The sequence below is a fragment of the Chiloscyllium plagiosum genome, unplaced genomic scaffold (assembly GCF_037043375.1).
Source record: "Chiloscyllium plagiosum isolate Xiang-an unplaced genomic scaffold, Cpla_swu_hap1 HiC_scaffold_9, whole genome shotgun sequence".
NCBI lineage: Eukaryota > Metazoa > Chordata > Chondrichthyes > Orectolobiformes > Hemiscylliidae > Chiloscyllium > Chiloscyllium plagiosum.
Window position 1 is genome coordinate 87,609,037 of NW_028270147.1, and position 25,142 is coordinate 87,634,178.

The following is a 25,142-nucleotide window of genomic DNA, read 5'->3' on the forward strand; positions in this document are numbered from 1 at the left end:
GTTTGTTTGTTCATTCATTCATTCAAACTGATCGACTTGTTGTAGCTGGGTTGCTCCTAACACTCCATTTTAGAACAAAGGGAAAAGGCTTTGCAGTTCTCCAGTCTAATGATGCTGCTGCCGTATCTATGAAAGATTAGAAATTAGTAATCAGTGCACCTGCAATTTTTAACATTAATTATTTTAGTGTCCTCAGATGCATCTTATCTGGTCCTGGTGATGTATCAAATTTAGGTACAGCCAACATCCCTATTACCAATCTTTTGCCAGTTTGTTTTAACTTATCTGGTGTCTTAACCATTTCATCTTTCTATGACTCTCACAACACATTCTTCCTTAGTAAAGACAGATACAAAGCATTCACTTATGTGATGTCCTTGCTTTACCATGTGTTTTGCCTTCAAATGTAGATCTCATTTTTGGTCCCAAATAAACTTAACGCCTCCATTTACTACCTTTTTCTATAGATTGATGACTTTTGGTTGTCTTTTATATTAGCTGCCAGATTCTTCTTTCACTCTCTCCTTGCCTCACCTCTTTTCTTTCTCACTTAGCCTCTGCCTTTTCAAGAATCAGTTTATATTCTCTTGTACTATTACTGAACATCTCTTCGAAGCATCTTTTTTTGTTCTGTTTTATTTACTCTCTAGCTCTTTCGGCAACACATCAACTTTGTATTTGCTTGCCCAGGCCTTCCCTCACATTGGAGTGCATCTTAATTTTATCTGAAATGTCTGTACTTTAAAGACATTCACCACTGCAATTCAGTTTGTCTGTCAATCTTTGATTCCATTTTACCTGGGCTCGGTCCGATCTCATATTACTGAAGAAGGTTCCCTTTCAATTAAGTATTTTGTATTCTCAATTGTTACCGGTCTTCCATTGTAACTAATGTAAGGCTTATGATACCAAGATGGAGTTGAAAAGTGTGGCACTGGAAAAAGCACAGCAGGTCAGGCAGCATCCGAAGAGCAGGAGAGTTGATGTTTCGAGCCCTTCATCAGGAACATGGAAGGGGAAAGAAGGCTGAGAGATAAATAGGGAGGTGGGGATGGGACTAGGGGGGTAGGTAGATGAGATGGCCATAAGTCGAGAAGAGGGTGGCGGATAGGTGGGAAGGAAGATGGACAGCATCTACACTCCTCACTTTCTCCTTATGCTAAAAAGATAACTGATCCTGAATGTGCCTGTGCTGACAATTGAAAGATTTAACACATCCCATTTCCCAAGACCAGATCTGTCAATCTCCCCAACATAATTAGCTCTCTTCCATTTCAGCCTGTTTAATATTGCATTTCAATGTTTGTGATTGCAGTTTGAAAGAAGCAAGGAATGTTTATGGGAGAAATTAATATAACAAATTAACATTGGAGGATTAATGAGAAGATTAGGGTGGCATAGTGATAATATCATTGGACAAGTAATCCTGGCTAACATTTGGGTTCAAATCCCACGATGACAAGTGATGAAATCTGAATTAAACAAATAAAATTTGGGAAAAAAATAGTTTAAACTATTGGTGACCATTTAACCACCGGTGATTGCTATAAAAACCCATCTCGTTCATTAACATTTTTTAGGGAAGGAAATATGTCATCTTTACCTACCCTGGCCTACATGTGGCCCCTTGTCCCTCAGCAATGTAGCTGAATTTGAGCTGTCCTCTGGGCAATAAATGCTGAACTAGCCAGTGTCCCCTGCAATAATTAAAATAAATTAGCTATGGCATATAGGAGATATAGGAACCAAAATCTAATGACAGATTCCATATTATGCAATAAGAAGACCAACTCTCTGTTAATCTTCGCAATATCCATGTGAACATCTTTCCCCGTTGAGCGTGACAGTTGTAAAAGAGACTTGAATTGAGCTGGCTAGGAAACTCAGCCTTTATGATGCTACTCAATTCTGCATTGATTATTGAGGAGAGATTGTTCACTGAATAGAATTATTCATAACCTAAATGTATTAAATTAATAATTCACAAAATTTGACATGCTGGTCAGTTTCTACTCTTAGCCAGTAACATCAAAACTTGGTCTCCTTTATTTCCTTCCCTTTTTCTTTTTTCTCGATTCACCTTTGCTTGCTTTCTCCTTTACACTTTTCCCTATCTATTTAAATATATGTCAGATATTTTAACAGGAAAGTATTGATGAAGTGATTGAAATGATCTTCTATTGGTTTAAAGATGCTAACACAAGAATACCGTGCAAGAAATCTTAGAAGGCAGTTCCTCAAAAGGCGATGGAATGTGTCTTTGAATTCTTTTTTAAGGTCGATTTAGATTACATCATGATATGCAACAAGGTGCAAGATTATTGGGAATATGCAAGAAAGTAGATGAACCAGACGTGCTTTGATCTTACTGAACGTTGTCGCAGACTCAAGGGACCAATTGGCCTAATTCTGCTTTGAATTTAAATGTTGGTGATGACATCTCGCAAGCAATACCATGCAATAATCACAGTGTGCAACTTAATAGAATAAACCTACTTACAGTGACAACACAGTTAGTATGTCTAAAACCGCAGTACTGTCAGTCTCGAGAGGAGCTTAATATTAAAATTCATTCACTTATCTACAACTATATACTGTCAGGTTCACAATTCAAAGGAGATCTCTGGTGAGTTGACATGACATGGCAGGCACATTTACTGTCTAGCTCAATAAGTAAAGTACTATTTCACAATCCACTTTGAACAATTTGTTCAGATCGCATGTAAATCTATGACGTTTATGTCTCCTATTTTTCTGGAAGCTACAATATTCCCCCATCCCTTTCAATTTGAGCCTGTTTTGTTGGCTGTAAGATCGAAAGGATTGTCTTGCTATTTTCAGGTTTATGGTCAGTATCCCCACATTTTTAAAGCTGCAGTGTGAATCTGATACATCTTTATATCTTCACTAGCCTTAAACTCAAGTGTGTTTCCTGATTTACCACAAAAATTTCCATCCTTTGAACCACGGTGGGTATAAACTTGGCCAAACAAACAACAGACTGTCTGAGGACTGACTAAATCCCTAAACAAAATATACAGTTTTAAAATCAAGGTTGATGCTATATAAATACCACAGAAAAAGGGCTCACATGTAAGTATTGATTACCTGAAGTGGGAAAAAATTTCCTTTTTTCCCAATGTCACCTTTTATATCTCTATAAACTCTAATAACTTCGAATGAAAAATTTCAACTTCCAAAGAGCTGTAAGGAGGGCACATCAATGTTTTAAATTTTAATTTATTTACTACATCAATTGACAAAATTATACTATTGACTAAAATGCAATTTTTTTGTAGCCAACTTATACCTTGAATGGTTACTTGTTATTTTCTTTTTAATTCCTTCATGAGATATGGGATCAATGGCTAGGCCACCACTTTTCTGAATTGCCCATCCTTAATTCACTTTGAGTAAGCAGGGGTGAACTGCCTTCTTAAACTATGCAGTCCATCTGGTGTAGAGACACACACAGTTTTGTTAGGAAGGGAGATCTAGGAACTCAGTGAAGGAATGGGATACAGTTCCAAATCAAAATGGTGTATGACTTGAATGGAAAGTTGTACGTGTGAAGTATCCAGGTGTCTATGGCCATTGTCCTTCTAAGTAGTTAAGCTCTTGGATTTCGAAGTGCTGTCAAAGAAGTTTTAGTGAGTTGTTTTGTAGAATACATCAGTGTGTAAATGGTGCAAGCTGCTGCCTAGGTGCATCAATGATGAAGGGAGGAAGTGCTGAAGCTGATGGATGGCATGCCAGTCAAGTAGAGCGCTTTGTCCTGGATAGCGATGAGCTTCTTGAATGTTGGTTGAGCTATACTCATCAAAACAAGTGGAGAACATTCCATTATGCTCCTGACATGTACCTTGCAGACAGATTTTGAAGAAACTGGAGATGACTTGTCATCCCATAATTCCTAACATTTGACTGCTCTTCAAATCCCAGTATTCACAACTGGTTCAATTAACTTCTGATCAGTGAAAATGCCCAGGATGTCCATAGTGGAGAATTCAGCAATTTTAATGACATTTGAATGTCAAAGGGAAATGGTTCGATTCTCCTTCTTGTTTGAGATGGCACTGCCTGGTGCTTGGTAATTGTGTGGCATAAATGCTACTTGTCATTTATCAACTCAAGCCTTGGTGTTGCTGCATATTCAGGTGGACCATTTATTTTCTGAGAGGTCCATGATCAGTGAGCATCCCCCCCTTCTGACATTAAGGTGGGAAAAAGTCTTTGATGAAGCCATAAAAATTGATTGGGCCAAGGGCACTTTCCTGTGGAACTCCTGTATGGATGACCTGAGATTGAGATGATGGACCTCCAACTACCACAACCAACTTCCATTATTCTAGGCACGACTCCAACCAATGCAGAGTTTCCCCGATTCGCATTGACTCCAATTTTACTGAGGTAAAAAACAGTACCCCTCCACCGACACTCTCATTCGTTTGGCCGAACTGGTCCTCACCCTTAACAATTTCTCCTTTGAATCCTCCCACTTCCTCCAGACCAAAGGGGTAGCCATGGGCACACGTATGGGCCCCAGCTATGCCTGTCTCTTTGTTGGCTACGTAGAGCAGTTGATCTTCCGTAATTACACCGGCACCACTCCCCACCTCTTCCTCCGCTACATTGATGACTGCATTGGCGCCACCTCGTGCTCCCGCGAGGAGGTTGAGCAATTCATCAACTTCACCAACACATTCCACCCTGACCTTAAATTTACCTGGACCATCTCTGACACCTCCCTCCCCTTCCTGGACCTCTCCATCTCCATCAGTGACGACCGACTTGACACTGACATCTTCTACAAACCCACCGACTCCCACAGCTACCTGGATTACACCTCTTCCCACCCTACCTCTTGCAAAAATGCCATCCCGTATTCCCAATTCCTCCGCCTCCGCCGTATCTGCTCCCAGGAGGAGCGGTTCCACCATAGAACACACCAGATGGCCTCCTTCTTTAGAGACCGCAATTTCCCTTCCCACGTGGTTAAAGATGCCCTCCAACGCATCCCATCCACATCCCGCACCTCCGCCCTCAGACCCAACCCCTCCAACCGCAACAAGGACAGAACGCCCCTGGTGCTCACCTTCCACCCTACCAACCTTCGCATAAACCAAATCATCCGCCGACATTTCCGCCACCTCCAAACAGACCCCACCACCAGGGATATATTTCCCTCCCCACCCCTCTCCGCCTTCCGCAAAGACCGTTCCCTCCGTGACTACCTGGTCAGGTCCACGCCTCCCTACGACCCACCCTCCCATCCTGGCACTTTCCCCTGCCACCGCAGGAACTGTAAAACCTGCACCCACACCTCCTCCCTCACCTCTATCCAAGGCCCCAAAGGAGCTTTCCACATCCATCAAAGTTTTACCTGCACATCCACTAATATCATCTAATGTATCCGTTGCTCCCGATGCGGTCTCCTCTACATTGGGGAGACTGGGCGCCTCCTAGCAGAGCGCTTTAGGGAACATCTCCGAGACACCCGCACCAATCAACCAAATCGCCCAGTGGCTCAACATTTCAACTCCCCCTCCCACTCTGCCGAGGATATGGAGGTGCTGGGCCTCCTCCACCGCCGCTCCCTCACCACCAGACGCCTGGAGGAAGAACGCCTCATCTTCCGCCTCGGAACACTTCAACCCCAGGGTATCAATGTGGACTTCACCAGTTTCCTCATTTCCCCTTCCCCCACCTCATCCTAGCTTCTAACCTCCAGAAACTCGATCCCCTAACCTGTCCGGACTTGTCCGACCTGCCCAGCTCCTTTTCCACCTATCCACTCCACCCTCTCCTCCCTGACCTATCACCTTCATCTCCTTCCCCACTGACCTATTGTACTCTATGCCACTCTCTCCCCACCCCCACCCTCCTCTAGCTTATCTCTCCACGCTTCAGGCTCTCTGCCTTTATTCCTGATGAAGGGCTTTTGCCCGAAACGTCGATTTTGCCTGTCCTCGGATGCTGCCTGAACTGCTGTGCTCTTCCAGCACCACTGATCCAGAATCCAATTTTACTGAGCTGTTTCTTGCTACAGCCAGAGTACATTCTTTGCATTTTCTACCCTTCGTGTTTTTTTACCCAGTGGTGTTGAACCAGGACTGATTTAGCAGCTGCAGGGGCAGTAAGTGGCAATCAGCAGGAGGTTTCCTTGCCCATGTTCTACCTCATGCCATGAGACTTCAGAGGGTCTGCTGTCTGTGTTGCAGATCTCCAGAACAATTCTGCCCTAACTATGTACCACTGTAACCCTTCATAAACTCCTTGCTCAATATGTTCTGTGTGCTGAACGAATGAGTCAGCATTTTCTCTGCTTCAATTTAAGTCCTGGGCATTCCTGTCTCTTGCTCTGTACCTCACACTTGGATGCAGACCACATAAGACAAACTGCATTCGCCGTTGGTCTGTGATGTTTCCAGGATTATTGGTAAGACTGTAAGCTGATTGCAAAGTGACTTCTTTTACCCTCTTCTCAATATATCTAAACATAAACATTTGAACACAAAATAGCTCAGAGAACAACTATTTCTAACTGAGTATAGACAATACTTTTCTTGCAATTTGGGAGACTTGGGTCTACTGATTGTCGATTATGAATGGTGACTGCTCTTAATGCCTTGAAACATAAATACCGTGCACCCCCCATCCCCTTTCAATAAAACAAACTAAGTTTTCCTTTTTGAACTTTAACAATCAAATATCCAACCATCGCTGTCAGGCAGGCTCCAACATACATTACATAACCCATTTTATTTTCTCAACATTTGAGGATGCAGTCCTGAATTATGACAATCCTGTCAACCAAAAGATACAATCATCAAACACCATAATCTATAAATATCGCAATTGTAATGTATCTAATATTCACTTTGCTTCATTATAATTTTGACTGAAGCAACACTTTTTAACCACTTCACTGTTTTGCTTCACAATATATATTTAAATAACATTTAGACTGTCAGTGATTTTGAATCTCGCAGGAGAGCAATGATTATGATATCCAAAGCTGAAAATAACTTAAGATCATTGTTTTCTTGAACTATACTGTAGGAAATATAAAATAATATTTCTACAAATAGTTTTTCTGATTACAACATACTTTGAACATGCATTTAACTGTGAAGCCAGGACAATATCTGTAAATATTGGAATTCATTATTTTCTTAGTGTGAATATATGAGGTAATGAGTTCAAAGGCAGCTAACTTGTCCTTTCATTGAATTATCTATGTATAAAGGATTACATAAAGGCAGGCAGAGCAGTTTTAGAGAAGTTTCTGTGTAAGACTGCCTAAATTGTATCCCTGAGGCGATATTAAATCAATCTAATTTTGCCTATATCTAGCTTGAAATTTGGTTCAATGCTTGATTATGGATCCATTTTAACCAGAGACAGAATTAATGCAATCAGTCTCAGAGCTAATTGCTGCGCTGGTCAATAATCTTGTGGCAAATGCATGTGTCAAATCTGTTTCATGTAGTGCCGTTTAAAGGAGAGATTTCTGTCTCATCACCATGGGCTGGATTTGAATCTGGGCTTTTAATGCGAAGGGTCAGTGTTCAAACCTCTGCTTTACCCAGATCCTTATTCTATCATTTTTATTTGCTTGTAGGTGCATTGCTTTTTGTGAGTCCTCTGCCTAAATGCCACTTCATTCTGCCTGCGGTTGGAAATTTAATCATCTGTGTTAGTTTGCATTCTGCAATACTTGTGATTGAAATGAGCTTCATTCATTCTAGGCTTGCCAAATTCTGGTGAATTACATTCGTTCTGGCTCTGCCTTGTCCACAGTAACCTTTGACCTGTATGCGGACGAGATCAAGTTCTCATTTATGATTATGATGGGTTATGGGCTAATGACAACTTTTCCTACATCAGTAAAGTACCATAGACACAGAAGTAACTGACAGCCATCCGTGAAAACACAAAACATCATGTTTTCTCTTGAGTTTTATTTTGGGATGAATGTTATTCATCACATTACAATGTGGATGTATGAATGTTATAGTCTGCAAAGCATTTTGGAACTACTGTGATCTTTTAATTCCATTTGGATTTATTTTAAGTAGATGAGAACAGATGTTGGAATGCTTGAATTTTAATTAACAGCACGTAATTGTTGCAGAATTTTATTTTGTTAATGATTTGCTTATCTGGAGTTTAGTACTTTTCGTTAATGTATTGTGTAGAGCCTCGTTACCTCAGAGCAATAATGCTCACCAATAATATACTAAATCTTTTATCGCTGTATCCATTATGAACAATTATATTTATTTTGCCAAAAAAAACAGAATTATACTTTGAAGTAAAGAATGGAAACCACATTCAATATATTGCCAAACAGCAAAAAAGAAATCACAGAATGAAATTCTAAGTTTTTGTAATGTGACAGGCCAAATAACTGTCTCTCTCAACTTGCAATCGAAGTTCATGTTGAGACAGATACTCTCACACTAATCCCTCTGAGCTGTCCATTCACATTTCTGTTCAACTTTCTTCACTCCTCTCCTCAATGAATTAATAGCTTCTCAGGGAATGATAGCTGATCCACTTCATTTAAGTGACTAACATGAATGTACACTCCCAGACAATGAATGTCAGAAAGTAATTCAGCTGTAGAGGGTATCACTGTCAAGCGCATTTCAGCCTCACCCAATGTCTCACTGTTTTTTGGGTCTTCATAGAAAAGAAACTTTGATTCCATCTCTCTGGGTTAAATTAATTTGATCAAAATTAATAAAGTGAGAAGACAAGAACAGGAATAGTCTATTCATCCCCATGAGCCTGTTCTGTTGACATTCAATAAGATAAGAAGAAACTTCTTCTGCCAGAGAGTGGTGAATCTCTGGAATTCATTGCTGCAGAAGGCGATGGAGGTCAGGTCATGGAGTATATTTAAGACAGAGATAGATGGGTTCTTGATTGTCAAGGGATCAAGGGTTAAAGGGAGAAGGCAGGAAAACGGGGTTGGGAAACATATCGGCCATGATTGAATGGCAGAGCAGACTTAATGGGCTGAATGGCCTAATTTCTGCTCCTGTCTTATGATCTTATCAAGGCAAATCCATGACATGACGCCAAAGGCTTTTATTCTCAAATTATTTCATAGCATCTGTTCACAATCTATCAGATCTAAAATTGATTGAGCATTTGTTACTACCTGCAGAAGAAAGTTTCAAAATTCTACCGCACTCTGTGTTTAATGATGTTCCTTTGATTTCATTTCTAGAAGATCTGGCTGTAATTTTCAGAAATTGCTCCCTGATCCTAGATGCTGCAAACATGTTCTCAGGAAGAATGAAAAGTGACAATAAGAAAGGGGTATAGTCTAAAATAGTCATAGCAACAGACAGGCCTGCAGGAGTATGTTCATAAGCCATGGAAGTGGCAAGGAGGTATGCACATGATGGACTTGGAATAATAGAATCACTACAGTGTGGCCCATCGAGTCCACACTGACTCTTCAAAGAGCATCCTACCCAACCTGTTGCCCACCCTATCCCTGTAACCCCACATTTCCCATGAATTGTCCAACTAGCGGACACATCCCTGGGCATTACAGGACAATTTTTAGCATGGTAATCCATTTAGTCTGCACATGGAACATTACAGCACAGTACTGGCCCTTCGGCCCTCTATGTTGCACCGACCTGTGAAACTGATCTGAAACCCATCTAACCCACACTATTGCAATATCATCCATATGTTTATCCAATGACCATTTAAATGTCCTTAAAGTTGACAAGTCTGCTACTTTTGCAGGCAGGGTGATCCATGCCCTTAATACTCTCTGAGTAAAGCTTCTTTGGACTGCAGGAGGAAACCAGAGCACTCGGAGGAAACCCACGCAGACCTGGAGAGAATAACATCTTGGCCTTTTTCACCACACTAAAATTTGGAAAGTATCTGTTCCTGGCCTTTTTTACGAGTCTAATATTGTAACCTTACATCTCCTTGCAATTTACAAATCCATTTGTTACAATTTCATCCATTCACTTAACCTGTCAACACTACTTTATTATTTTTAAGCTGTTATCTACTCTACGTACACTGCTGTCTACCTCTGTCTAGTAACAGGCAGCCATAACTCACTTTCCATTCCATTTTTGTAGTCAGTAAGAAATACAGTGAAAACTTGAGGTTCTGACACAGATCCTTTATAGGGCATCACCAGTTACATCCTGCCAATTAGATTACCTGCCAAAAATCCCTAAGTTCTGTTTCTTGCTGTTCAACCAAATTCTAAAGCTGGTCAACTTGCCTCAACCCCATGAACTTCAATGGTAACTTGTTATTGAAGGGATTTTCCCTAAATTCTGGGTTTTTAGCTTTACTTCATTGTTAGTGATTGTCATTTTCTCCCATTAATTTCATCAATATTGTCCAAATGAGTTGTTATTCCTATGTGAGCTTTTAAATCTTACCTTAACAATACCTTAACAATTCATTATCAAATAAAGCAATTTTGGTCATACCATAAATCAAAGTGATCAGGAAGGTTTTTTTTGGCAACTGAACTTGCAGATTTGATTTTTGTTGTTTAATACTTAATGTTAATCTGTCACAATAACACTACATCACAAAATATTCTGTTTTTCTCTTGAGCTCATTTTTAAACAGTTGCTACTGGTACCAGTCAACTAGATACCCTTTTCTGATTTCTACAGAGGACACATGCTATCTGCCTCATTCAGGTTATTAATTATTCTCTTTCTGACTTAAAAGTCTTTGAGGAATGAATCCAAACTAATTTTAGAAGAGCAACTAAATGAGTATGAGAGGAGGTTGTGTCTTTATTATACAGCTTTTTATTTTGAGCTGACATCCTGGAGTTTTTTTTTGGATGCTCTTGTTGCTGCACAGTTATGCAGCACTCTGCATAATCCATTTAGGCTTCCAATAACATTAGAAATGGAACATAGTAGAATGTGGGTAACAGGCCAGGAATGATATGTGAACCGTTCATGGGACATAACTGAAACAAGCAAGCAATTTTTACCTTGTGGCCTCAATGTGCAACTGACATATTTGGATTAACATTGGTATATCAAACATAGTAATAAGGTCAGGCCACGTTTGTCCACGCTTGGTCCATAGCCCTCTAAACCTTTTGTATTTATGTACCTGTCCAATTGCCTTTTAAATGTTGCAACTGTACCTCCATCTACCACTTCTTCTGGTAGCTCATTCCACATATGAACCACATATGAACCACTATCTATGTGAAAACATTGCTCCTCAGATCCCTTTTAAATCACTCTCCTCTCAACTTAAAAGTATGCCCTCTAGTTTTGAACTCCCCTAATCTAGGAAAAAGATCTTTGCTCTTCATCTTATTTAACCCATTCATGACTTCATAAACCTCTATAAGGTTTATGAAGTCTTTAGCCTCCTCCACTCCAGTGAAAAAAGGTCGCAGCCTATCCAGCCTCTCCTTACATCTCAAACCCTCCAGTCCTAATAACATCCTTGTAAATCTTTTCTGCACCTTTCCAATTCCGTAATATCCTACAATAGCAGGGTGACCTGAAATGTTCACGATCCTGAAAAAGTAGCCTCACCTATGAACTGTAAAACCATAACATGACATCCCAACTTCTGTACTCAATGGTCTGAGCAATGAAAGCCAGCATACCAAATGCCTTCTTCACCAGCCTGTCTTTCTGCAACTCCACTTTCAAGGAACAATGCACCTGAACCTCAAGATCTCTGTGTTCAACAACACTCCCCAGGGCCCTACCACTAACTGTTCAGTCCTGCTCTTGTTTGGTTTACCAAAATGCAACACCTTGCACTTATTAAACTAAACTTGCATCTGCCACTCCTGAGCCAATTGGCCCAGTTGATGAGATCCCATCGTACTCTTAGATAACCTTCCTCACTGTCCACTATACCACCAATTTTAGTGTCATTTGCAAACTTACTAAGTATGCTTCCTGTATTCTCATCCAAATCATTTATATAAATGGCAAATAACAGTGAACCCACCACCAATCCCTGTGGAACATCACTGGTCACAGGCTTCTAGTCTGAAAATCAACACTGTACCATCACTTTCTGTCTCCTACTGTCAAGGCAATTTTGTATCCAATTGGCAAGCTTTCTCTGCGTCCCATGTGATCTAACTTTACTAACCAGTCTGCCATGTGGAACCTTGTCAAAGGCCTTGCTAAAGTCCATCAGTTGCAAATATTGTCATGTTTATGGTTGAAGACAATGGTTCGTTAATTTAATAGTTAATTGGGAATGCATAGCTAGTTCTGCAAAAAAATGAATGATGACCTATTTAAGATATATGTAGGACAGAAACAATAAAGTATCATCTCTCCAGAGCTGTGGAAGCAGTTTTGAAGGTGGGACTGGGATTTAATTTTGATATAAGAGCATCCACACATTTCAGTCTCTGGGCAATCTTGCAGGAGGCAGGTTATCACCAATTGCCAACCAGAGGTTAATGAGGCAGCATTAATATTGGCTATCTTGGCATAGATGGCAAGTTTTGTCAACACTTCAGCAGCTTACCTGAATTGTTCAATGAAAGCCTAATGCTGATGTTGGTTTAAAAAGGGTTTGCAGTAGCCATGAGCCCTCGTGTGACTAGACCCATGGATTGAAGCAGAGAGCTTTACCTCAGCAAATGAAGACCTATGAATTGAAGTGTCTCGGCCTAGGGCTGTCCACTACACAGTAGTGGCATGTGGGCCTGTTAATGAGGTCCATTGCACAGTAGTTGGCTGAGCAATTCAAGAAAAGCAGACTGAAGAGAACACACACACTTCAGTGGTGGAGCGTTGCTGATAATTTACAGTCACAATAGGATGTAGAAGACATAACGTTCTTTTTGGCTGGGGGGAGAGGGGCAGTGTAAATATGGGCAATGCTTCTGTTTCAATGACTTGTCAGAAAAACAGTGTCTTAAAAGGTTGCACTTCTTGTTACAGGGGCTTCCCAACGTCTGGATAATAAACTCAGGCCACATAGTGTGAATGGTCACCCTATTCCCAGGGTTGTTCAGGTTATCGTCTATGCCATCGGCTCAGTTTCAGCATCAGCTGGAGACACTTGTAAACTTTCTCGACCAATTGCATCATGAAGATAAAAACAGTGCTGTCCCTGTGGATGCTCCTTCGCATTGTCAGCAGACAGACCTCCATGCTAGGAAGCAAGGACTGCCCTCATTCATGCCATTGTTTTTAAGCTGGCCTTAATTTGTGATTAACTATTTCAGACACCATCTCAACATTGTTCCCTAGTCCTGACTCAACTATTGGCTAAAGCTTGATGCGTTAAAGAACAATTGACTTGGCTCTGTGGTTCCAAAGTCATTGTCTTCCCCAGTCGTACTCCCACAGTGCAAGTCAGCTCATCTATATTGCATATGTATCTGCTGTGGAGTCAAGGACACTCATGAACAAACATTTATGTGAGGCTGGAGGAAATGTACTATGTGAGCTTGGAGGCAATAGATTACCAAATCTAATAAAGCATCGGTGCAGTTAACAATCAATGAAGGAAACAATCAACTTTGGCCATTAGTGATGCGCTGTATGGATAGCCCCATGGTTCAATCAGGGCTACCTCGCTCCCCCTTCCCCTTCCCGCCAACTGAGCATGGTTGGTGCTATCATCCATCCTCCATCAAGGACTGACATTAACCTCCATGTCCCGAGTCACCTGCTCAAATTTGCTGTGATCCCCAACCTGTGACATGTGTTACATTTGAGATGTGTTGAGTTGTAGGTTCTACCCTGGGGGGATGGTATAACTGTGTTGTGTGGTACTATATGCTCCAAGTGTCTGTCATTCTCTGAGCATTATCTGTTCCTCCTGCTGCTCCTCTGGCATTAGCTTATTGGTGTCAGGAGAACAAATGTTCATGAATATGACATCTCTGCTTCCTTTCCACTTCACAGTTCTGCAATTGTTTAATTGCCAAAGCCTGCAAATAACACTAAATATGCTGTATCAGTTCCATAAGTATACCATTCCTTTTGTATAAAATTGCACCTCAGCTCAGTTGAATGTTCATATTATTCCTTCCTATCGGAAAGATGTTGTGAAACTTGAAAGAGTTCAGAAAAGATTTACAAGGATGTTGCCAGGGTTGGAGAATTTGAGCTATAGGGAAAGGCTGAACAGACTGGGGCTGTTTTCCCTGGAGCATCAGAGGCTGAGGGGTCACCTTATAGAGGTTTACAAAATTATGAGGAGCATGGATAGGGTAAATAGGACAAGTCTTTTCCTTGGGGTTGGGGAGTCCACAAATAGAGAGCATAGGTTTAGAGTGATAGGGGAAAGATATAAAAGAGACCTAAGGGGCAACTTTTCACACAGAGGGTGGTACGTGTATGGAATGAGCTGCCAGAGGAAGTGGTGGAGGCTGGTACAATTGCAACATTTAAGAGGCATTTGGATGGGTATATGAATAGGAAGGGTTTGGAGGGATATGGGCCGGGTGCTGGCAGGTTGGACCAGATTGGGTTGGGATATCTGGTTGGCATGGATGGGTTGGACCGAAGGGTCTGTTTCCATGCTGTACATCTCTATGACTCTATGTCTTGTTAAATAACCTGCGCTTTGCCTGCACCTCAGGATCACAGAACTGTTATCGTAGAGCTGGAGGCCTTTGGGCACAAACTATCTGAAGCAACTGTCCAAATGAGCACTATGGCTTTATGCTAATCGCCTGCCTTTTCCAATCCCCATGTACATTGTTTCTGTTTCAGTAATCGCCTAAAATCCTGAAGACACCTTCACCACACCTCTGGGCAGTGCATTCCAAACCCAAACCTCTCAGTGAATGAAAACAGAATTCCCACAGCACATTTGCTTAAATTGAAAATTGCTTTAAATTTGTCTCGTCTCATTCTTGATTCTTGTTTTCAAGTGGAACAGTTCCTCCCTATCAGCCAACAGTTCCTCCCTATCAGCCAACAGTTCCGCCCTATCAGCCAACAGTTCCTCCCTATCAGCCAACAGTTCCTCCCCATTCCTCCTCTAGCCAGAGTTTACGGGATTTTGAAATCTTATGTCAGATCTCCCATTAACCGCCTTCTCCCCAAAGAGAACTATCCTAAGCAAACCTGCATATCCTCAGAACTGAAGTTTCTAACCCTAGAATCATCCTTGTAAATTTATTCTGCATTTTTCCCAATGCGTTCACATTCCTCCCATAGTATGTTGCCAAGTCCTACACACAATACTCCAGCTGAAGATGAATAGTGTCTTGTCTAAGTTCAGAATCATCTCCTTGCTCTTGTACTTTATATCTCTGTTAATAAACCTCAGGATACAGGTTATTTTATTATGTGCTCTATCTGCCTGTCTTGCCACATTCATTGATCTATGCATTTAGATACCCAAATGCCTTTGCTTTAAGATTGATGTCCCTTATTTTGTCTGTCCATTTGTTCCCAACAATATAAATCACCTCACAGTTTTCATTGAACATCATCTGCCACCTACCTGCCAACTCCTGCCTATCTTGGAGAGGGTTCAGAAGAGATTTACCAGGATATTGCCCGGAATGGAAGGTTTGAATTATGCGGAGAGGCTGGATTGGCTAGGACTATTTTCGCTGGTGTGTAGAGGGTTTTGGAGTGACTTTGTGGAGGTATAGAAAACTGTGAGGGGTACAGATATGGTGAATAGTAATGGTCTCTTTTCCTAGGGTGGGGGATTTCAAATCCAAGGGGCATATTTTTAAAGTGAGAGGAGAGATGTTTTAAAAAGACATGAAGAGCATTTATTTTTACAGAGTGGTTCGAGTATGGAATGAACTTCCAGAGGAAGTGGTGGATGCGGGTACAGTTACAATGCTTAGTTAAATATATGAATAAGACATGTTTGGAAGGATATGGGCCAAGCGCAGGCAGTTGGACTAGTTTAGTTTGGGAACATGGTCAGCATGGACTGGTTGGAACCACAAGGTTCGTTTCCCTGCTGTATGACTCTATGACCCCACCTCCTTTCGGAGTTCTGTACTATGTCCATCTTCCATTGCGTCAAGACAGGAATGTGGGCAATTCTACCCTCACTTTGCCTTCAGCTCTGGGCAACGTGCAATCTTTGTCTTTTCCTTCTTGCAATTTGAATGAGAGCATTTTCATGACTGGGTGGGCAAACATCAGCAGCTGAGATGGAAATGGCACAAAAGAGCACTTCACACTTTTACTCTCATGCTGACATTTAACCTCTCCTATGGGTGGCTGTGTTGCCAATGCTTTCTTCCTACACTGCATGATCTGGGGTACAACAGGCAAAACATTGCTGGGACTTAATGAGATTAGAGTTTTTTTTGCAAAACTTTGTAGCTCAGGTTATGGGTGAGGTTGCAGATTTGTTTGTCGAGCTCTGCGCACATCAGCTCGGCACCTTAAGAGATGCTAAATTAGAAATGATGTGGAGGTGCTGGTGTTGGACCGAGGTGGACAAAGTTAAAAATCACACAACACTGGGTTATAGTCCAACAGGTTTAGTTGGAAGCACTAGATTTCGAAGTGCTGCTCCTTCATCAGGGATAACCACCTGATAAAGGAGCAGCGCTCCGAAAGCTAGTGCTTCCAAATATATCTGTTGGTCTATAACATGGTGTTGTGTGATTTTTAACTAAATTATAAAGGTGGTAATTTGTCTGGCTGCCTCTTCCATGATATTGTCCCCTGATTCACCCCGATCCCTCTGGGTTCAGGACTTGGAAATAGTCTCAAGTTGTACTTCTGTCGTATCACCCTTAGATTCTGCCCATTATGTGCTCAATGCAGAGGGAAGCTTCTTATAATGTGGAATATTAATACTGGTAAGTTACTCCACAGCTCAGCAATGTGTCTTATAGATGTCATTCATTTGATGGATTTGGATGCATGGTTAATATTCTACTTACTACAATGAAACAATTTGTCATTTTTTTGTGATTTATAAAGGCATTATTCATGATAATCGAACCAGACTTTATTATTTCCTGATTTGGATTGACAAAGAACTGAATGAGGAATATGAGCTACCATTATTTCCAAGCTCATCTAATCTGCAATTTGAAAGTTCAATATCCCTCACTTCCTTTTGATTGAACTTTAATTTAACTTCAGGGATGCTTCCAGCTTCTCTTTTGTTCAAATCAATAAATTAGTCCCCACTAGTCCAGGGGACAGATTATACATTATTGTATTAGCTGAAGTGTTGTTATGTCATTAAATTTGAAATTGCTTTCAGCACGCCTTTGAGATTTCCACTTTCTTGACTGAAATTCCAAATCAATACGTTTGTTTTGTTGCAGAAATATCTGGCTCTTCAGAAGAGATTCCCCTTGTTCGCTGGAGGCAGCAGTGGCTAGAAAATGGAACCTTGCTTTTCCATGTTCATCATCAGAATATTGCCCATCGCTTACCAGGGCTCGTCCCAACTATCTATTCCCAGACAGATTCTGCTGAGGAAGAACTCCGAATCCTCCATATTTCCGTGATGGTCAGTTCCACTATTTCGACTATTTATTTTAAATCATTTTCCCTTTGTTAAATTTTTTTAAAAACTTAACGATTTACATTAATGTGATATTAAGCTGAGGCGAATGTTGTTTGCAGTGCCAGTTGCTTTTCCATAATAGTCTTAATGTTGCAAGGATGTTGTTTGGATAATTGTGTTGCAAGGATTGCCAGTGGCCATCCACTTAATTGCTTCAAAGTATCTGAAAATTGGCAGATCTCGCAGTGGTTTAAAAGAGATTTTGGTGACGGGTACGATGGAGAGATTAAACTTGGGCATCTTCTGTTACAGAAAAAGCTTCTACTGATCAGTGGGAGTATAGTTATCAATGTGTTCTTATACTTAAAATAATGGAAAGTCCTGTGCCATCTCGATTGATGGATTGAACTGTGTCCTCATATTTATGGGCAGGTTTTAAAATCCGTCCACTAAGTGTTCTCCTAAGTGTAATATTCAGTAAACGGGGAGAAAAACATCAAAATCTGTCCAAATCGATGCTCTTACTGTTCTGAAAAAGGATAATGGGTCACCCGAATTTATGCTAATGAAGTAGCATAATGCACACTTCAATTGGAGAGTGTACACACCATTTGTTTCTATTTCATTAATGGTTAGTAGAGTCCTTATGTTTAACAAATGCTTGCATGTCTGCTAAGTGAAAATCATAATTATTCTCATCACCGTAGCAATTGAAAAATTGATGGATGAGAGAAAGGTGACCTGATGTTTGTGTAAAGATTGGGCTGATGCTGTGGATGAATTGACCAATCTTCCAGGAATCCCACTACAGCAGTGGTATACAGCCCTTGCACACATCCATCTCTCATTGCAGCGGAAAAGCCAAAACCAAGCACATTCCAATATTTGTCACAGACTGAATTCTGATGCTGCTTGGGTAGTCTGCCTTGGATGGGTCAGGGAATTTTCTTCAGCAGTTAATGCCTCTAAATTTTTTAAAAACTTTCTCCACCGCGCTAACAATAGTGAACAACAGAAAACACAATTGCATTTTTGATGTTAAAGTATGAATAACAGAACATTTGCCAGCAGAAATCTTACCACTTTGAATATTCCAGTTGAAAATGGGAGGTGAGTCTTTCAAAAGAGCTGAACTTTGGAGTTGAGGTCTGTACATTTTCAAATCCCAGCCAAAGGACAGATTTTTTTTCTACTTTGCAACTTTATTCTTCTGACATATGAAACTTTTTTAAAAATAAACTATTCTGAACTATTATTAGATTTTAAATAGTGATGTGCTCTTGTATTTGCTGCTTTGCCAGTTTATTTGCTTTAGATCTTTCAAGGAATTCATCTAAATGCCTTAAATGGAAACAAAATGTTCTGATATTGAGATGAATGTTAAACTGAGGATTCATCAATCTGTTTTGAACATGAGGGCTGCTCGTTGCCTAGTAACAGGTACATGCATGTTCTACCCTCCCATTATGAGGAAAGTTATGAACTGTTGGTTCCTAAAAGACCCTGATCAAGCACGTCAGAATTACTTATAAAGCCACATTGATTCACAATGAGTAAATTCATTGCTTATTTACAAAGAGAAACCATGCAATATTCGGACAAGACCATATGGTGTTCGTAAAAGCTTGTATAAGATTATTTGGATCAACACTTGATTTTAATTAGCTGGCAGGAGGAAGACCTCACCTAGGTTTTGGCTGTACATTTTAAAGATGTCAGGATTATGTGGCAGAAATCATTTTGGCACTGCTGTGTTGAAAAGCAGAACAATTTTTGTGTGACAGTATTAAATTATGTTCAAACTCAGCCTGGAAATGATGGTGGTGATTTTACTTTCACCACTTGGAATTGATTTGACAGTGAAGATTACACTCGATGATATCATCCATTGATTTTAATAGGATGAAGGTTGAACACTGTTTGTAAGAGCAGCAATCTACTCTGCCACTTTACTGTCCAGACAAAGGTGAAAAATACATCTGTAAAATTGGTGGCAAGGTGGGGCAGCACAGAGGCTAGCACTGCTGTCTCATAGCGCCAGAGACCCGGGTTTGATTCCCACCTCGGGTGACTATTTGTGTGTAGTTTGCACATTCTCCCCGTGTCCGCATGGGTTTCCTCCCACAGTCCAAAGAAGTGCAGGTTAAGTGAATTAGTCATGCTAAATTGCCCATAGTGTTAGGCGCCTTAGTCAGGGGTAAATATAGAGTAGGGTAATGGGTGTGGGCAGGTTACTCTTCAGAGGGTTGGTGTGGACCTGTTGGGCCAAATGGCCTGTTTCCATAATGTAGGGAATCTAATCTAAATTGTCCTTTATTCTGCCTTGGTAAACATAAAGATCAAATAACCCTATCACCAGATTCATGAGCAGTGCCTGGTTCTGACTTGCACAATAGGCTATTTTTCCTTTGAAGTTGGCCACTTTTTTCCCCATTATCCTTGGCTGTTAATCACTGTAGGAATTAAGATGCAGCAATACAGCTACCGAGTCTGCCCTGTGATTTTGATGCCAGCGGTCCAAGATAGAGGTTTGGAGGAGTGAACAATGAGCTGGAGTCACCAGGTTACAGTTCTGAGTTTCAGAATTCTCAGTATCTGGCCCTATGAGAGAGGAGGTAGTAATGAGAGTGATGATGAGTGATAATCCCTGGAAGTAGGCCTCATGCTGCCATCTTGTGATAAGGCCATCTCACTATTCAACACTTGGTTGCAAAATGAGCCTTTTTGATCTTAACATTGAGAAGTGTCTCGTTGGACATCTTACTGATTTTCTGCAAATTTCATGCTATGGGCCACATTGCTCAGGAGCTGGGAAGATTTTGTCCAATGTTTCTGTTATTAATAATGGTAACCCTTTCCTGTAGTATCATTGTAGAAAATCATATGGCTCACTAATGCACTGCCAGGAAATCTGCAAACCACATCTGGTCAGGTGAATACATAGACCCACTGCAATGTTTCACCCTGAAAGCCTTTCTGAAATGATGTACAAAGTCACTCAACTGTCAATAAGTAAATTAAGGGAGACATGGATTTACGTACTAAACTTTTTGACCACCAATGTCTCAAACTGCCTTAAGGCTAATGAAGGACTAGTAAATTGTAGATGTCATTGTACTTTTGGCAGTTAATTTACAAGTAGCAAACTTCCGGAAACATTAATGGAAGAATGCCTGTGATGCTGATTGAAAGAGAGAGCTATAAACCAGGACACCTTTTATAGATGCACTGTTGAAAGCATTCTATCTGGATGCATCACAGCCTGGTATGATAACCGCTCTGCCCAGGACAGTAACAAACTACGAAGAGTTGTGAACACAGCCCAGACCATCATGCAAGCCACCCTCCCATCCTTGACTCCATCTATACTTTTTGGTGCCTCACAAAGGCAGCCAATGTCATCAAATACCTCTCCCATCCCAGTTATAATCTCTTCTGACCTCTCCTCTCAGGCAGAAGATACAAACGTTTAAACATAAGTACCAGCAGATTCAATAACAGCTTCTTCCCCACTGTTATTAGATTTCTGAATACACTTCTTAAGTTTCAAATCTAATGTTGATCTAGCTTTTAGTGCACCTTCCTTGCAGCCATAACATTATATTCCTCACTCTGTTCAATCACCCTATAGTCTTTGTACGGCATGATCTGCTTGTACTGCATACAGAACAAAACCTTTCACTGTACTTAGGTATATGTGGCAATAATGAATTGAATCAAATCAAAACGAGAGAGCACTTGTGTGTGTGTGAGTGTGAGTGAGTGAGTCAGTGAGTGAGTGAGTGAGAGAGTGAGAGAGAGAGTGAGATATGCCATAATATCTTTCTGCATCCATTGGAGCAACATCTCATTCAAAAGGCAGCGTTTCGGACAAAGTGGCTCTTGCTCATTGCTACACTGGAATGTCAACTTTGATATTTGTGCTTAAATAATGGATTAGGACTCAAACACAGGATCTCATGACTTACAGGCAAGGGTGCTCCCAACTGATGTAAAGCTGCCATTCAGGCATTGGCTCACCTGCAGCATCACAATGGGTTTGTCAGATGGGAATAAATGTTGCACTTGCCAATGACACTGGCATGGAGAACAAAAAGCAGAACCTCGGAATTACTTACTTTGCCTCCTTGGTTTGCCTCCTTGCAAGCATTAATAGTACCCTTCATTTTTTTTTAAATTGCAGTCAGCTAACTGCTAATAGAGCATGAATCTTACCCTGTTCTGGATAGCTCTGTACTATGTCAACAGGTGGATTTATTCATTCTGCCTGAGGAAAAGTATCCTTAATTGAGCTGAGCTTTTTTCACGTGGTTACTGACTTACCTTTCCAATCAGCCTTAGCTGAATGTAATTTGTTTGAATTTATTTCATATGTTGTTTGAGACTGTAACTTATTAAGGGGGTGTGGGTAGAGAAAAACACAAGACATGTTAATAGCTCTCTGATTGATTATTCTATTGTTTATTTGGAAAGTTGCAGAAGCTGGAATTCCCCAAAGAAAATCTCTTCAAATTTGAATGAATAAAACATTTATAACTGCTGAACTATACTTTGCTCCTGATTTTAGGTAGAAGCCGAAAGATTGATTTGTCACTACACAGTACTCCTGCGTAATGGTTCAAAGCAAGGGAAAGGTAGCCACTGAGAAATTGATGAAATTAATGCCATGCAAAACGAAATCAATAGTTGAAACGTTGTTGTTTTTGTGTCAAAGGATATTCTATTAAATACTTCTTTCGAAGATGATAAAGGAAAATGGTATTAGTTAATGGAAACCATTATTTATTGCCAAAACATTTGGTGGGAAAACAACATTTTTAGTTGAAGTATTAACTGTATTTACTTTACTTCTAATTTAGATAAACCTCACATCATCTGTGTGTCAGACAAAAACAAATTAATTATAACATTTCAAACATGTTGGTATCTTGATCACACCACCACACTATTTTGTGCTGAATGTAATTTCTTCATTGCCTGTGCGTCAACATTGTTCGATAAACAGGTTATAATCTGCAAGCTGGAAAGAAAGGTACAGATTTTAACCAGCAATTTTCACAACCACTCGATATCTTAAATGTTTTATAGGTCATTGACATAATTTTGAATTGTAGGCACTGTTGTAATGAACAAAATGTTGCAACAAATTTGCGCTCAGTTGACCCCTACAATAGTACACTTACATAAAAATCAAGAACAAGAGGAGGCGATTCAGTCTGTCTACTCTGCTGTGCCATTCAAAACGACCATGGCTGATTGGTTTGTGTGGTCAACTCTATCTTTCTGCCACACTCCAGGATAGCCATTAACATCCTTTCAAAATATTCATGTCATTGTTGTATTTAGGATAAAATCTGCAGTGCTGTCTAGCTACTTGCCAGTCTGAGTGTACAATTCGTCTTGTGGCAAGTTTGCTGCTACTGTCTTCCTTACCTGTAGGGTAGAGTACAGAGCCTGTTTAGTCTTGTTTGGAAACCATTTAAAAGGTTAAAAGGTGCTCACATATTAAGCAAGAGATAGTTTATGGCACAGTGGCTCAGTGGCAGACAACACAGGGAGAACATGCAAGCTCCACACAGACAGTCACCCGAGGCTGGAACTGGACCCAAGTCTCTGGCTCAGTAGTTTGTGCTGCTGCTTTCACAGTGCCAGGGGCTTGGGTTCAGTTCCACTCTCAGGTGACTGTCTGCGTGGAGCTTGCATGTTCTCCGTGTCTGCATGGGTTTTCTCCGGGTGCTCCAGTTTCCTCTCACAGTCCAAAGAAGTGCATTGGACAAGCTAACTGTGAGATTACGGAGATAGATTGTGAAGTGGGGAGTGGATCTGGGTAGGATTCTCTTGGATTTACATTTTATTGTCACATGTACTCAAGTACAGAAGTACAATACAGTGAAAAGTGTATAATGTCACCAAATGTGGTGTCACCTAGGTTCAAAAAACCTCGTTTCAAAAAACCCAGGTACAAAGTAGTAAGAGAAACAAGAATTTAAAAAGTTAAGCATTACTTCATAGAATAGTAGAAAAGTGAAGAAATAAGGTAATAGTTAAAGTTAAAGTCTTTTGTAGTTTAAACTATGAAGATAAAGGAGTTAGTTAAAAATTCAACTGGCTTTGATGAGTCCTCTGCTTGTCTTGCTCTCTGGGAAGACTTCAGCTGTCTGTTCTCGATGACACCACCGCAGATACTGTCGCTGCTGCTGGAACTGCTGCCTCTCTGCTCTTCCCCCACTCCCTCAGGAATATGCCCGGGGCAGGGTCCACTCGCACGTTGAACCAAGATATTGGCATGAATCACCGAGAGACCAGCCGACATACCACTGAGCGACCAGGCTGGGAACCACCATGAGCCACTGGGAGACCAGACCAGGACCCATCACGTGACACAGAGAGGGCAGGCTGAAAGCTGCCAAAAGACCAGGCCAGGACCCATGATGAACTACCTAGGGACAAGACCCTTCAGCGGGTCAGTGCAGATTTGATGGGTTGTGTGGCGTCTATCTGCACTGTAGGGGTTCTATTATTCTAAGCCAGAGGTAATATTGATCTGGTGGACATTGATGCATAGACTCTTTGAGGAGAACCTGGATGTTATATTTTATTCCTCCAAGACCCTGAGCTGTTTTACCATCAAGTAACCCTTTCAGACCCTTCCACAACAGACCCTGCCTCCAAAGGTCTTCAGGGAACATCCAATTTCTAATCAATCTAAATACTCAGACAGAAAACAGTCCTTGTTATTTCTGAGTTGAGTGAAAGATTTTTTTTAAATTTCGTAATGGGATAATGACCAGATAACTCACTTCATGAAGTTGGTTAAGTCATGAATATTGTTCCAGACACCAGAGGCAATTGGTGTCTGGATATGTGAGCACCTTTTAACCTTTTAAATAATATCTTCTTTGATATTATGCATTGGAATCGTTTATATCTACCCTAGCAGACAATAGGATCTCCGCTTAAAATCACATCAAGAAATGAAACTTCTAACAGTTCAACACTCCAGAAACCAGATGTTCAAATCCTGGACTGGGACTTGAACCTTCAGATTCAGAGGCAAGTGAGCTACAGTCAAGCCACAGCTGGTAGTAGCTGTTAGACTAAATTGGCAATTAATAAGTCACTTTCAAGCTATTGATGAAAAAAATGACCATGTTATTGGTGTGAACAGTGAAATAATGCATGTCAGTAATAGTAACATTAAGTGAATTTTGCTTTTGGCTACTGAAAAAAAAACTGCTATATCGATAAGCAAAGTAAGCTTTTTGATGTGGTTTCGTTTGATGTTTTGCTTGTTTGGAATTATTATTTTAAAATGAATTTAGAACCTTCATCACTGGAAAATTTCCTTTTATGTGTTTGGTTTCTTTAAGTGAGAAAATTTTTAAAGGAAAATGTCAGTATTTAGAAGCAAAAAATATCATTTGCTGTGTTCTGAGAGAGACATGGCAGCATCTTATGTGTGTTTTAATTGTCACTGATGATTTTTAATAACTTCTTGTGACTAATTAACCTCTTTTCAACATCCCTGATTAGTCATAAAAAAAGCTTAAATTCATTTCTGAGCACATGGCAATATGTTTTTGCCAATTGAAATGTAATTAACTTTTTGTTTAACTGCAGTGAGCAGCCAAGTTTTAAAAAGAGCAAGTTTAGTTCCTGCTAATTCGAAG

The 25,142-nt window shown here is 40.5% G+C and overlaps 1 protein-coding gene across 1 annotated transcript in view; it reads left to right on the plus strand.

Moving 5' to 3' along the window:
- The window catches only part of astn1 (astrotactin 1), a 2,207,527-nt gene that overhangs the window by 434,298 nt on the left and 1,748,087 nt on the right, over positions 1–25,142 (plus strand). The window contains exon 2 of the mRNA XM_043700015.2: positions 17,288–17,475. Coding sequence (XP_043555950.2) covers positions 17,288–17,475 — 188 coding nt within the window. The remainder of the gene's footprint in view (positions 1–17,287; positions 17,476–25,142) is intronic.